General features: G+C 35.9%; 1 protein-coding gene across 2 annotated transcripts; it reads left to right on the top strand.

Annotated features, from left to right (window-relative positions):
- The first annotated feature begins 11,812 nt into the window (after positions 1-11,812).
- Positions 11,813-13,832, top strand: LOC128743126 (uncharacterized). Of its 2 annotated transcripts, XM_053839649.1 has the most exons (3): positions 11,813-12,030; positions 12,169-12,248; positions 13,198-13,832. In XM_053839649.1, the coding sequence occupies exons 1-3, from the start codon at positions 11,919-11,921 to the stop codon at positions 13,345-13,347; spliced, it is 342 nt and encodes a 113-aa protein (XP_053695624.1). In that variant the 5' UTR covers positions 11,813-11,918; the 3' UTR covers positions 13,348-13,832. The 2 variants fall into 2 exon arrangements, with proteins under 2 accessions (XP_053695624.1, XP_053695623.1); XM_053839648.1 differs by having other exon boundaries at positions 11,813-12,248.
- The last annotated feature ends 1,232 nt before the right edge of the window (positions 13,833-15,064 follow it).

The following is a 15,064-nucleotide window of genomic DNA, read 5'->3' as shown; positions in this document are numbered from 1 at the left end:
CACCCACCCACTCACCCACTGACTGAAATCATTGTTACCTTCACAACGCGTGTTGGAGTCTAAAAAATTTTTTATTCAACAGCTTGCTTGGATCTAGCGTTACAGTCAGACACAAGCAATCTATATATAGTAATAATAATAATAATAATAATAATAATAATAATAATAATAATTATTATTATTATTATTATTATTATTATTATTATTATTATTATTATTATTATTATTATTATAATTATTATTATTATCAACCCGAGAAACGGGTAAAACGGCAGCCGGTATTAAGTTTATTAATTTTTTAAAGAAACTCTTACTCGCTATATAAAATAAAATCTCGGAATTTAAATTTGAACAGTAATAGCACAAAACTTCATAAACAGTGGTTTCTTCTAACAGGGATAACATAATATAGTAGAATCAACGGAAATCTGACGGTTTGTCAGTGTTTGACGTTGATCTACAAATATTGAGATATCTTGCAGAGTTCCAGGTAGTTGCAGCTAAAACCTGTTCGATCTTGTAGAGGATGCTTTGAACAATCATTCTGTTTATATTATAGCTTGGAAGTCGGTGAAACATTTTTTAAATCAGTAATCAAAGTTGGAGTTCTGTGTTTTTGAAGGTCAATATCTATGTCGTTTCTATGGGGCGAGTTTTTAGAAGTGAGGTCAAAATGAATTCCTTCTATAACCAAAATTTATTCTACTAACCTTGATTGTTATTTTCCATTTTAAAGATTTTGATTAGGGGTTTTGATTGACAGTGCGGGTAAGATCGGCACTGGGGGTAAGACCGGCACCCCTACAGTTTTACTAGACAGTATTAATCCATTAAGCCCCACACTTTTTCCAGCAGGGATAGAAAGTTGAAACTTTCAGGAAAATTCTCTTTTAGATCAACCAAGAAAAAACCGCTGACATGTATTTTTAATTTTGACCCTGTGTCCCGCAACGATACGTTGGGAAAAATGGTTGCCTCCAAAACACCCACATGCCAAATATGGTTCCATTTGCTTGATTAGTTCTCGAATTATCAGGAAATTTGTATTTCATTTGTGTAGAAGCCCCCCCTCTTGAAGTGTGGAAGGATCCTAATTCACCGTAGAAAATATTTTTGCCTCCAAAAACCTCCACATGCCGAATTTGGTTCTATTTGCTTGATTAGTTCTCGAGTTATGGGGAAATTTGTATTTCATTTGTATTGGAGCCGCCCCTCCCAATGTGGGAAGAGGTCCTAATTCATCACAGAAAAAATTCTTGCCTCCAAAAACACCTACACGCCAAATTTGGTTCCATTTGCTGGATTAGTTCTCGAGTTATGAGGAAATTTGTATTTCGTTTGTATAGGACCCCCCCTCCTAAAGTGGGGAGGGGTCCCAATTCATCATTGAAAAAAAAATTGTTTCCAAAAACACACATATGCCAAATTTGGTTCAATTCGCTTGATTAGTTCTCGAGTTATGAGGAAATTTGTATTTCATTTGTACAGGAGCCCCTCCTCTTAAAGTGGGGAGGGGTCCTAATTCACCATAGAAAATTTTCTTGCTCTCGAAAACCTTTACATGCCAAATTTGGTTGCATTTGCTTGATTAGTTCTCGAGTTATGAGGAAATTTGTATGGAAGCCCCCCCCCCTCTTAAAGGGGAGAGGAGTTATAATTCCTCTTATAAAGAGGGGAGGGGTCTCAATTCACCATAGAATAAATTCTTGTCACCAAAAAAACACCCACATGCCAAATGTTGTTCTATTTGCTTGATTAGTTCTCGAGTTAGGAGGAAATTTGTATTTCATATGTACAGGAGCCCCCCCTCTTAGAGTGGGGAGGGGTCCTAATTCACCGTAGAAAATTTTCCTGCCCTCGAAAACCTTCACATGCCAAATTTGGGTCCATTTGCTTGATTAGTTCTCGAGTTATGAGGAAATTTGTATGGAAGCCCCCCCTCTTAAAGGGGAGAGGAGTTACAATTCCCCTTATAAAGAGGGAGGGGTCTCAATTTACCATAGAATAAATTCTTGTCACCGAAAACACCCACATGCCAAATTTGGTTCTATTTGCTTGATTAGTTCTCGAGTTATGAGGAAATTTGTATTTCATTTGTATAGGAGCCCCCCCTCCTAAAGTGGGGAGAGGTTCTTATTCATCATAGAAAAAAATCTTGCCTCCAAGAACACCTACATGCCAAATTTGGTTCCATTTGCTGGATTAGCTCTCGAGTTATAAGGAAATTTGTATTTCGTTTGTATAGGAGCCCCCCCCCACTTAAAGTGGGGAGGGGTCCCAATACATCATAGAAAAAAATTTTGTCTCCAAAAACACACACATGCCAAATTTGGTTCCATTTGCTTGATTAGTTCTCGAGTTATGAGGAAATTGGTATTTCATTTGTACAGGAGCCCCCCCTCTTAAAGTGAGGAGGGGTCCTAATTCAACATAGAAAATTTTCTTGCCCTCGAAAACTTTCACATGCCAAATTTGGTTCCATTTGCTTGATTAGTTCTCGAGTTATGAGGAAATTTGTATGGAAACCCCCCCTCTTAAAGGGGAGAGGAGTTATAATTCCCCTTATAAAGAGGGGAGGGGTCTCAAATTACCCTAGAATAAATTCTTGTCACCGAAAACACCCACATGGCAAATTTGGTTCTATTTGCTTGATTAGTTCTCGAGTTATGCAGAAATTTGTGTTTCATTTGTATGGGAGCCCCCCCTCTTAGTGGGGGGAGGGGTCTCTAACCATCACTAAAACCTTTCCTGGCCCCAAAAACCTCTACATGCAAATTTTCACGCCGATTGGTTCAGTAGTTTTTGATTCTATAAGGAACACAGGACAGACAGACAGAAATCCTTCTTTATAGGTATAGATATCGAAACATTTGGGTTGGAGACCAACTTTGCACTAGGCGAATAGTATGCAGTTTGAGTGCTAAATCGGCATCCCTGACGATGATTAAAGCCCTGACACGTTCCGGAAAAGTTATAACATAAAATTGGCGTCCATGATACTGTCGTTGCTGTCACTCAATTCCTCCAGATATTCCGGAGGCAAAGTTACTATAACGGTTTTATTACGCTCTTATCACAACGGCTGCTTCATCTGCCACCAGTGTTTGAAGCTGTGATAGAACTCACAGTTATGTAAACTTTTATAATGTTTCCGGGGTATTTTGAACAAGCGAAAGTTAAGAATTACATTCATTTGTTTACTAAAAAGCAACGACTTCAAATGTTTCAAATTCAAACACCGCAGTGAACGAACAAAAACAAACGTTCCCGTTGCAAATTTCGAGTATCGTTTCTTCCTAGCGTTGCGTTTTCGCAACGAAAAGCTTAAAACCTACCCCAAAATTACAAAAATAACCAAAATTGCGAAACAAAGTTTTTTTTGGCAAGAAACTGATTCTTACTAACACTTACTAATAGATCAGGCGTTAATGGAGACAAAATTGAGTTTTATGAGCATTTTTCCTTAACTGTCTGAAAAATAGCAAAACCTGTTTTATCACAGCTGCAATTATGTTACATGTAACATCTGACCTTTGAGCAAAAACAGGTCGATTAGATTTTTTCTAATCTTTCTTTGTATCTCAGGGTCCAAGTTGATATCTTAAACCGGACCATCTCTAGAATCGAGTGAAAGTGCGTTGCGTTTTCGCAACGCTGGGAGGAAATGGGTTAATTAATTGTGTCATTAACCTTCCGTTACTCGCGCCAACTTTTGTAACACGGATACTTGCGCGTTATATTTTGTACAACACTTTTTATCTCGGAATATCTCGAAATCTTGGCTAGATAGAAAGTTACTGTCTTCAGCAAAGTTAATCAGTAGGTCAAGACCTTTCTTTTGGGTTATCATGTTTTCTTAGATGTTTTTCACATAAAACATAGTATGATACCATTTCTGCTGTTGGCAGCTTAGAAAGTAGGGCTGATGTGGTGTTTTGATTCGCTTGGGCAGGAATGTTTAGGAAGTTATTCGCACAGTAATGACAAATAGTGACAAAATTTGAAACTACTGTTCATCACCCTAGCGTTTTTGATCTACTATGATATCAACAAGTCCTTACAAAAAAACAGATTCTGTAGATATAACACATTCAGAAAACTGACCCATATACTAGCGGCTTGAAGCCACGAAATTGTGAACTTTCACACCTGCGGAATGATAATCAACTGCTGAATAATTTTGCTGGATACAGAAACCAATTTCCCTTATGAAGAAATGAGAGAAAATTCCAGTAGGGACCAGTTGCGGTAGCCCTGGTACGGCGCTTGCATCATTTCTGCGATTTCGGTTTATGCTGATCTATTTTTCTGAACAGTTTAAAGTATTGATGTATTTAATAATTATGTCATTTTGTTCATAATAAGTTTATTGAAGAATACGCATTGGTTTGACATCGATCTGTTACTTTAAAACAAAATGGCATTCAAAAATCTACAAGTGTTGTACAACATACAACAGCGCGAGTAACGGAAGGTTAAACACTAAACATGTTAGGGTAGTTGATCCAGTAGTTGTGGTAGTACCAATAGTTGCGCTACTATTCATTATTAATGCATATTTTCGTCACGGTAGCATTTTAAATAAAACAATTACATTCATTATATAAAACAGGATTTTAGAAGTATTGGTAGTTAGACTACACTATTTAAAATTAAAGCATTATTTGTTAAAATACCAATTTTCCAAAATCTAACGCGCAGTTGGAGCGCACAACTATAGGCGCTCATCTATAGTTTTGCTACGATGTTTTTTCACTTAGCAACCTAGCAATGTATATGGAATAACACAATTAAAGGAACATCAAACTTAATTAAGGAAACATTAGCGCAACTGTTGGTACAATATAATTGAATCGGAAAATTCATTTTTTCTTTATAAAGCTTCTCGTACAACGAAAGCAATTGTCTTGCCTTGTGACAAATACCTTGTATTTGATAAATTTATATCCCACAGGCATTAATTGAAGCATATACCTCAATAAACAAGCAAAATGAAGGTATATTGTGCTTAGTGGCGCAACTAATGGATCATCTACCCTAGTATTCATTATTTCAGATATTTTAAAACAGTTCGAGCTTATCATGAATCGTCAAATGTCAAAATAATAAACAAAACAAACGCGAGTGCCACCGATGCAAAAGTAGGCTTTTATTCAATAGTAGTCTGCAATTGTAACGATTGTCTGGCTTAAACGTTGGCCCTATAGAACCTAATATAGTTTCTAATGTATAGATTGCCTTTTCCAATTGGGTACGAATTTGTACCAACTACTTAGTTACTGAAACCAGCATCTTTTCTTAAAATAGCACCGTAGCTTAATTATTTACTATTAAATTATCAAAAAATTGATACCTATCGATGTGATGAAATGGACATTATGTAGAATAGAATACTCACCTTGTAATAAATAAATAGTTGCTTGATATTCGGCCAATTTTTCGTCGATGTAATCTTGTGATTGATTAGCAATGATATCAGCAGTTGAAGGTCCGCTTTGATCGGCATGATCATATATGACATATTGGGATGGTTTAAATAATTCCTCTGAAGGAACTGAAACTGCATTCTGGGTACCACTATTTGCTGAAAATGTTGGTTGCTGGATTGATTCGGTAACATTCGGTATTGTTGATTGTGAATGACGGTAAGAATATTCTGGAATTGGCATCATAGATATTTGCTCAACTTGAGGCGTTGTATTATAGGTTGCAGGTGACATTGATCTTTGATATGCGTGACTGTATTGGACGTTTGCCAAATGTGGTTGAGGTGTAGTTGAAACCGGTCTATTATATAGATACTCGAATGCAGGTATTGCATAAACATTATGTTCTACTTCGGATCGATCTGAAGGAATATTATTTGTTCTTTGGTGTCGTATTTCATAAGATGTTGTGGTTTCATTACTTGAAAATTGTGACGGAGCTGTCATTGGCTGACTGAAATGCGTTGTAAATTGTATGCCATTTGAAGGCAATGCAGTAGATGTTTGTAGCACAGCATGCGCGGATCCTGGTGGCACCCAAGGAGATGGTGATCGGAAATATGTAGGAGGAGGCGTGCGTAACCAACCTCGTCCGCCGCCGGTCGGCAAGTTATTATTTATATTCGGTGGACCCGACATTGCTGCTGTATGAAAACTGCTTTATTTATTCGATTTTTATTTCTTTGGTTGCAGTCGATTGCGTCCTTGCTACAACGTGAAAGTAGAACATTTTTTCAAAAAATAGAAGTGAGTAATTTTCGGTTTAAATATAGACATCATAGTGATGTTACTTTCTGCACCCGTAATCTGGAAACCACCGACACACATAATTCTCGAAAGCGTTACGTATGCATACTGGTTAAAAATAGAACATTCTTCATTCTCGTTGCAATTTTTTCAACCTTGATTCACTATTTAAAACATTTTCTTTTTCCATCACCAAAATCTTCTTTGTTATCAATAGTTATTAAAACTTAGTAATGTGATATTGCACTTATATAGTACACTAAAACAAACTACCACACGTGTTATACTATTCGTTTCATCATATGTATTAGAGCACCAAAATCGGGCTTTGAGTTTTCATATTGAGTCGCACTCGCGTCGGCCAACCAAACACAACTGGTCCAAAAAGCAATTTAGCTGAAAATTTCTTTACGCTTTTCATCTATTTATAACTTCAAAGAAAAAAACAAAGTCATTTTGTGCCATGCTAAAATACTCGCTTGCAATGCTGAATCAAGGTCTCCAAATATTCAATGATAAAATGGTAGCTATTAAAATGTTCACCAAAATTATTTTTAAACTAGCTATCTATATTCGTAAAACTTATAATCCACAACACATCAACCGGCATAAATCACAATTCATTACGGAAAATCTGATATGATTCGACTTAACACGTATAATAATAATCTATATAATCATAGCAATCACAAAACATCTGATTTATGAAGTTACGTAATTTTAAATAAAATTAGCATCAAAATAATATCGATTGTTCATTTTTATCACATTTAAACGACGTCATTTACGAATAACTGAGCCTTCGAGGTTTTACGAGCACCTATTTCATCTAAAAGTTTTCAAATTATCGTCAGGAAAAGCTAAATTTGTTTCCACGCTAATTTATAGGTACTTTGTTTCTATATTTGGAGTAACAGATTAAGCATGTGGCACATAACTACTTACTGCTTTCGAGTTTAATCTTCACCCGACGATACCGAAAAATTAACTGAACTATGCCATTGAATGATACCAATCATTTCGCGGATTACTGTCTTGCGCGCGCAGATTAGTTGTTTCGCACCCCTAAACGGGGCGACTTTGTACCTAAGAAGTTAGAGAATATAAGGACGAAAAAAATTTCCGGTTAAATTTACTAGTGGTCGGTTTGAAACAGATACTGATAAAGTCTGAAAGTCAAATTAATCTTTACAATAAACGAGGGCAATGGTGGAAGAAAGTAAAAGAAAGTAATGAAATTAAAGTTTGATGTAGTATCCTTAGGTTACCCATGTGAAGCGGAAAGAGTGGAAAATTGGTTGATAGTAGGGAGATTTATTAAAGTACGCAGGAAAAGTGATGAAAAATTTCAATCGTCATTTTCTCCACTTGCTGTTGCTCGCGGACAAACAGCTATATAACCAAAACAAGTCACGGTGGCGTAGAGGATTGAAAATGCTAATGAATTGATTTTGCCATATAAATTTATACAAATTTTCAACAAATTTTGTGCATATGCGTCCCATGCAAACAAAAAAGACTAGGGCTGCAAAAACGTTAATTTTTTCCCATCCTCAAGCATGTTTATGGTGCTGTACTTGCACTACTTTTTGTGACTCCTATCTTTTGTCCAATGCTGGAAGGTGCATGGATCGAACCAAGTTATAATCAGAGATTATAATCGGATTTGATCCCACAACACCTGCCAGGGCACCTTTCCCCTACCGTCCCTCCATGAATTGTAAAAACCATCGTTTCAAAAAATCTTAATATTAATGCCTGACCGCATTTCAAGGTCAAAGACTAAAACACGAGTTTGGTCAATATCATTGGTGTTCCTATAAACCACATAATATTATTTAAATAATAAGGGGGTGATGAAGTAAATGACGCCTACAAAAATTTATTATTGCATTATTTTCATTAATTATTGCACGCAGTACGTTCTTGTAAATTTTTCTGTTAAATAAGGTTTTTGATAACTGATATTTGAAAATATAGTCTACTTAATTATAGATGATATATACTAAGAAATTTAAATATAATTATTGTTGCAGTAGAAAGGCAAGATCACACCACTAGGTGGATTAATTCAGGATTTTTCCTAAACTAGCGCAAATTAAAATGCAAAACTAACGAGAAACCTTAGTATTTGATAGAACCAGCTTAGTTTGCAAGTATGACAGTTGTGATATACTGTAAAACCAAAACAAAAATAAATTTGTTTTCGAGCAACTACCGTTGTAATCTTTGCATCGTTTCCGTAAGATATTTCTCGAGTTACTTTTCAAAAGGACCTAAGTAACATTGAGGGACTCTCTTAGGTCTCCCTCTCTTTCGATTTTTACAACAACATTAATGCATTTCAACAAGTTTGCTTGACGACACCAGCAACCGATTTATGCAAAGCAGATGTTTTGAAATGCATTTGCATCCTCGTGGCAACCGAAAGAGAAAAGGCACAAAGAGAATCATTGTTACTCAGGTCCTTTGAAAAGTTACGCGAGATTTTTCTGGTTAAAATTTGCAAATGTGTGGTTGTTCCGATTCGATTGCGTAAAGTGGGGCTCTTTAATTTTTAACTTAATTTTCGTAATTTCTGACTTTTCAAGAAATTTTTCGAATGTCCCGATTAGTCTAATATAACCGGTACTTACATACTGGGTGCCGTTTCGTATGGCAATTTGGAATCGTTTGCTTTCGTACCTTGTTTGATGCAATTTTCCAACAACCGTTGTTTTGGAAGGTCGTTTTGAATTCACTTGGACATACTTAACAATGACGCATATTAAAGCGCTATAAACGTGGTATTTCCTACATTCGAGTCGTAAAATCAGTTGCCTAGGTACATCGCGCGCGTAATTTTCATTGTATGATTATCGACTATCAAAAGCTTAATAGCTTTTGTACAGCTCCCTGAGAATGTAGTCAGGATTTCTAAGATTGTTTTATGCCATGGTTTTCGAGGTAATTGCCAAATAAACACATTTGTCTCTGAACGGCTTCCAGGCATATTAACATATGTCTATTGATATCTAATAACTGCTCGCGCGCGACTTCGACCGAATTGAATAGGTTGATAGCACATAATCTGCGGTGTCGGGTGTCGGTGAACTGATTTCTCATGACTTTTTCTTATAACGATATTTCGGATTTCCATACCAGTTTCGCGATCGATGGCCATTTTCCCTCCCAAATTGACTTGCATTGGATGTGGCCAGCTTTGCTATTGACCATCACAAAGAATTGGATCACCAGAAAATACACACCGAGAATGATATGCTACTTCCAAGCATCATTCTGATTGTTCTTTGTGCAATTTCAGCTATAATAAATGTAAAAAGTAAATGAAAGCAATTCATCGTTTGAGGGAACCGACAATACGCACTTCCTTCGAGGTTATTATTTATTGATTCCGTGCATTTAGGTTTACCTAATGATAACCTCAGCACTGGTGCTCAAAAGATGTAAATCTGCGTGTTCATCTTAATTCTAATTATGGTCAGGGCACCATTATTAGACCTATTAGAGAACATATTTGAATGATTAGCTGAAATAACTTTGAGATATCTGTTAACGCAGACAAATGATTCTTGTGAAAATAGGACCAATAAAGGCTATATGACTAATATTGGCGCTCCCACCTTATTTCGTTATTTTATTTATTATGCGACATAATAAGATAGAATAAGTAGTTAAAATTAAAGCAGTAATGTTTAACCTTCGTCTAGAGGACGAAGACGCTCAACAAACTAACTTTAAACAATCTGCTTTTACCAAAATTTACCAAACCAAACCAAACCAAACCAAAATTTACCAAAAAAAGTGTGCGCGCGCACATCAGATTGATGTCTTATCTCTCTTGTAGTGATATATTAACAATGCTAACTATTGAAATTCAGCAGTAAACAGGTTTTGAAGACGAGGTATGATATATCATACGCTAGGACATAATGGGTTAAACATTAATTTCATTGTATCATTTTGACGTAGGACCACGTCTTTGTTTAATATACTGGGCAGCACTCTGTAAAAACGAAAACGGAACACGTTTACGTGGTTGAATTAAACCATTTTCAATTGTTGGTCTTGAAATCAGTTGATATAGATCATTTTACGAACTAACAGCATTGTTGATACAAATATTGCTTCCATGTGATACTTTGCGTTATGTCACCGGGAAACGAAATATCAAGTTACCACGCCTCCGGTCACGTAAAATGCTCTGAGGAGGGTTATTCCAACAGGATGGCAAACTTGGATTTCAGCACTCCATCGGCAGGCAACCATGTTTTCGCCGCCAACATCTCGTGTGTGGGTAAATGAAATAGCATTCCACTGCAACGATTCATTCGACTGTTGAGAGTTGGATTCGGGCCCGTGCTAAATTTTGAGTCTATGACATGCTTTCGCTGTCATTTACTGCAGTTCGATATACAGATTTCAATAGGGTGGATTTCGGCTTAACGAACATCTGTATCTATGCCGCTTCCTCTAAAATGCATTAACTATCGTCGTATTCACTCTAGAGAAATATATGAAGTATTCCACCACGCACACATATAAAGATTTTTTGACATTAGCTGTGGCCCTCGTTGAGGTTGTTTGCAGTAGGAATAATATCAAAAACATCAAATATCAAACTCCCGGATCCTGTCTTCCACTCTTCGCTCCCCTCTCACTCCTGCATAACTGATCCGCAGCTAATGTCATTCTTGTTAGTGACGAAACCGCAAATTACTTCATTGTGTGATGTGTTAAACATTAAAAAACGCAGGAATATTCAATGAGTTGCGTTAAACTGTCTGAGTTACCTTAAACTGCCATCATTAAGTAATGCCAATGCCAAGATCAAGCTTTGCTACCTGAAATACTATTGCTTTAGGATTAACAGGTTCCATATGGTAGTTCCATGAGAGTACAAGAGATCGATTTGTGCTTACATAGCGAATGGTAAGCAACGGGATGGCAAGGTTGTCATCTCCCATATATTTGGTGCGAAACCGACATCACTGGCACTGGCACCCGAAAAATAGCCAGTTTACCCTAAAGCAATGTTGATTCGGGTAACGAACCTTAATATTGGCTGTACCTAATGATGGAAGTTTAAGTAAATTTAAGCAGTTTAATGCAATTTATTAAATATGTTTGTGGTTTTGTATTGTATTATAGATTGTATAATATTTTTCTGTTGAATAAATGAAAATACGGCAATATAAATATACAGTTTCGGTGGAAGTAGAATGAAAATAGATGTTCGTTACGCTGAAATCCTAGCGTGCCATCCCGTTGGTTTACCCGTATAGGTTTGTGATGTTACCCACAATAAATCTCTAATATAAAGTACCAAATACTAGCGACTCACACATACTAATAACCACCATTCGCGGTACAAACAATTAAAACGCAAATTAATTCGGATTCTTATACAATTCAGATTTAAGCCGATTAAAAAAAAAAGGCAAACAACGGAGATTTTTTTGTCTAGCAAATTCTAGCGTCCAGTTTGGATATCTGGCAACTCTGACGTCGTTTTCATACCTACGTCTGGAAACGTCAAATAACACTAATTATTATTATTTTCTGTTTGGTGTAAGATTGATGATAAGTGATTGAAGCAACAAAACTACGTTAGACATATTATCATACATTGAAATTGCATTGAAATTATAATTGTCGTTGTAGTCGATAATTATACATTCCAGCATGGGTTTACCAGATTTACCCGAACAAGCTGACGAAGATCAAACGTTTAGTATCGGAGAAGGAAATGTTATTAATATGGATTTCACAAGTGACGACAGCGAGTATGAATCTGGTGAGGATAATGAATTTATAGGGTACCAGCCACTTAGTCTTCACGACAGCAATGAGACTACCATAAATGAACATGAAGTTGGCACAGGCGAAACAAGAGTTACTGCGAATATATCTAATGTATATCAATCTAATCCAGATTTTTTAAATTTGGATGTTTGGAATGCACCTAGGCCAACCGAGTTAAACATTGAACTTGACGGTGCAAAAGCAAATCAGGTACGTATTTTGTTATACATTTTTACTCTCATGCATTTTCTATATGTGTATGGGGAATCTCAACTTCTTCTCATCTCATGTGAGCCACGAGCAATGTTAGACTTAACATTCTACAAGAAAAACATGTGAATATTGTGGGTTTTACACTAATAGAATTAATCGATTAATTATCGATTATACCAGAAAACGTTGAAACGTCTTCTTCCATTCCATTTTAATATTTAATAACAATTTTAATAAATTTAAAGAGGACTTTTCAAAATTTAGATGCAGGCCAGCGTCATGAAACAATAAAAAGTTTGAACCCTAACATCTCTTCCAATTCGGTACGGGTTTTGATTGTTCGTAAAATGCAGCAATTTCAACGCAAACTTTCAACGAATTTCCCCATATATTTTCCGCCTTGCTTCACAGGCACGGACAATTATTACATACCTGAAAATCCTGAAATTAAATTAAAAACAAAACTTTCCAATTGAATTCTACTATGTATATTTATTCTTGTCAGATACGTATTTCACCTACGACTTGCAAGTTTCATCAGTGTCTGTTAGTTCGAAAATAAAATTCTGTTAGTTCGAAAACAAGTTCTGTCAAGAATAAATATACATGGTAGAATTTAATTGGAAAGTTTTCTTTTTATTATAATTTTAGGTTTGGTCTGCTACTAAAACGCTTTAAAAACTTCAGTCAATTATTCCATAGACCAGACGTCCATAGACGTGAATCAAAAAACATGGTCTTCCTATCCCCGAGGAATAGACACAAACAAAATACACACACAGGCGCGCGCGCACCATATCATACACAAGGGCAACCCCGTATATGTGACATTAGCGAAATCAGATCAATATGGTGTTTTCTTTTATGAAATTATAAAATGTATAGTGAGTCTGATTGTCTCACTACTGAGTAGATTATAGTAAGCTTTTAAAATGTTTATTTCTAGATTGTAAACGTAATGGCTGGATTTGAACTGCCTAATTCGTCGGTTCCTGCATGGGCTGTTGGAATACCTGAGGACAAATGGAAACAAGAGTTATTGCAGCGCATTCGTCAGCGACAACATTCAGAAGACATACAGAAATCCAACAATTAAGTATTAGTTTACAGTTAATATGGAAACTTTTAGGTACATTTCATGAATAGATTCGAAAAGGTTTTTTCGTATTACGATGTCTAAGAACAACAATTCAATTAGACCAACCTCGTGTTTTTAAAAAATATTAACAATTCAATTGTTTCAATGTAACTCTTTGTCTGTATTCACCTGTAACATAACTCTTTGCCTGCAGTCAACTGTAGCAACTAAGTATATATTATCACACAATACAGTTATATAAATATAGCTACATGAATGATTATTTGGTTGACTTCAAGCTTATTTGGTTTAGAGATTGACCGATGAAGGTAAATTACTGAGTGATTTCGTCTCTTCTTTTTTGGTGCAGTGATAGGATTTTAATCTATGAGCTTCAAAAATGGAAAAAATAAATTATTGCATAGCAGCAAGTATACTGAAAACCAAGCCACAGGATTAATAATATTCGCAGGTTTGTAAATGATAATACCGCAAGCAGGAAATCGGTGATCAACACTTCAACCACATAGAATCTTGTACATGCCGAATTCCTTTAAAGTAGAATTAAATAGAAAAATCTCATATCTAACATTCTATAAAGACACTCAAAAAAGTCTTGAATGGTATGTATGTAAAAATAGTTGACGGTGCTACAACTAGCTACTAGAACTAGTTACTAATGAACTCGCGAACCAAAGATACAGCAAAATTGTACGTAATAAGTAGTTCTACAAATGTCCCATGTATTACTAACCATGTACCTATAAATTTTGTTCGGCTGAGACGGTACTGTCGAATGAATCAAAATTGAGTCAAAGTGATCGAACCATCCCTGGAGGCATAGGGTAATTGGCTGTTGTTGTTATTTATTTACGACATTTTACACTTGAGTAGTAAATGTATGTATGTATGTATGTATGTATGGGGGCAGGCACCATGACCTCAAGGGTTTCCCATTGTAGAATTACTGCAGAATCGAATTTATCTACCTAGAAACTTTCATGTCAACGCTGTTCGTGAAGGACCAAAAGGGGTTGGGTGGATCTATAAGCAATGTCGCTTATATGATTCCAAGGGAATATAAGACACTCCTACCAGCATAGATTTCCGGTTTCTAGATACATAACTTTGCCGTGCAAACTTATCTTGCGTGATGATTTGTGTGTTAGAAAGGCGCGTCAAAATCCTCTCCGACTTTATATGACTTGGGCTGGTTACCACATCCCTCATCCAGTCTTCGATTCATTCGATACCCTGATGCTCCTGCCCCTTTACGATAATGATGGTATATGGCAATGTAATAAAATATGTGTTATATGAATATACATCATATGAAGATATATAGACAAAAACAGAACAATCTCAGCAGTCCTTCGAATGGAATAATTGCATCGTTTGAGTTTACATGAGTGTTTCCATTGACTGAAGTTTTTGAAGCGTCTTAGTAGAATACGAAACCTGGAAATTAAATAAAAAGAAAACTATGTATTCTACTATGTATATTTTATTCTTGACAGATACGTATTTCGTCTACGACTTGCAGGCTTGCTCAGTGTTTTCGAACTACAGACACTGAGCAAGCCTGCAAGTCGTAGGCGAAATACGTATCTGTCATGAACAAAATATACATAGTAGAATTAGTATTGGATAAGTTTTCTTTTTATTTAATTTCCAAGTGCTTCCATTATTAATTTAATTTTTTCTTCTGGTATCCATGAGCATTATTTAAACTTTC

The sequence above is a fragment of the Sabethes cyaneus genome, chromosome 3 (genome assembly GCF_943734655.1).
Source record: "Sabethes cyaneus chromosome 3, idSabCyanKW18_F2, whole genome shotgun sequence".
Lineage (NCBI taxonomy): Eukaryota > Metazoa > Arthropoda > Insecta > Diptera > Culicidae > Sabethes > Sabethes cyaneus.
This window is presented reverse-complemented; position numbering and strand designations above follow the sequence as displayed.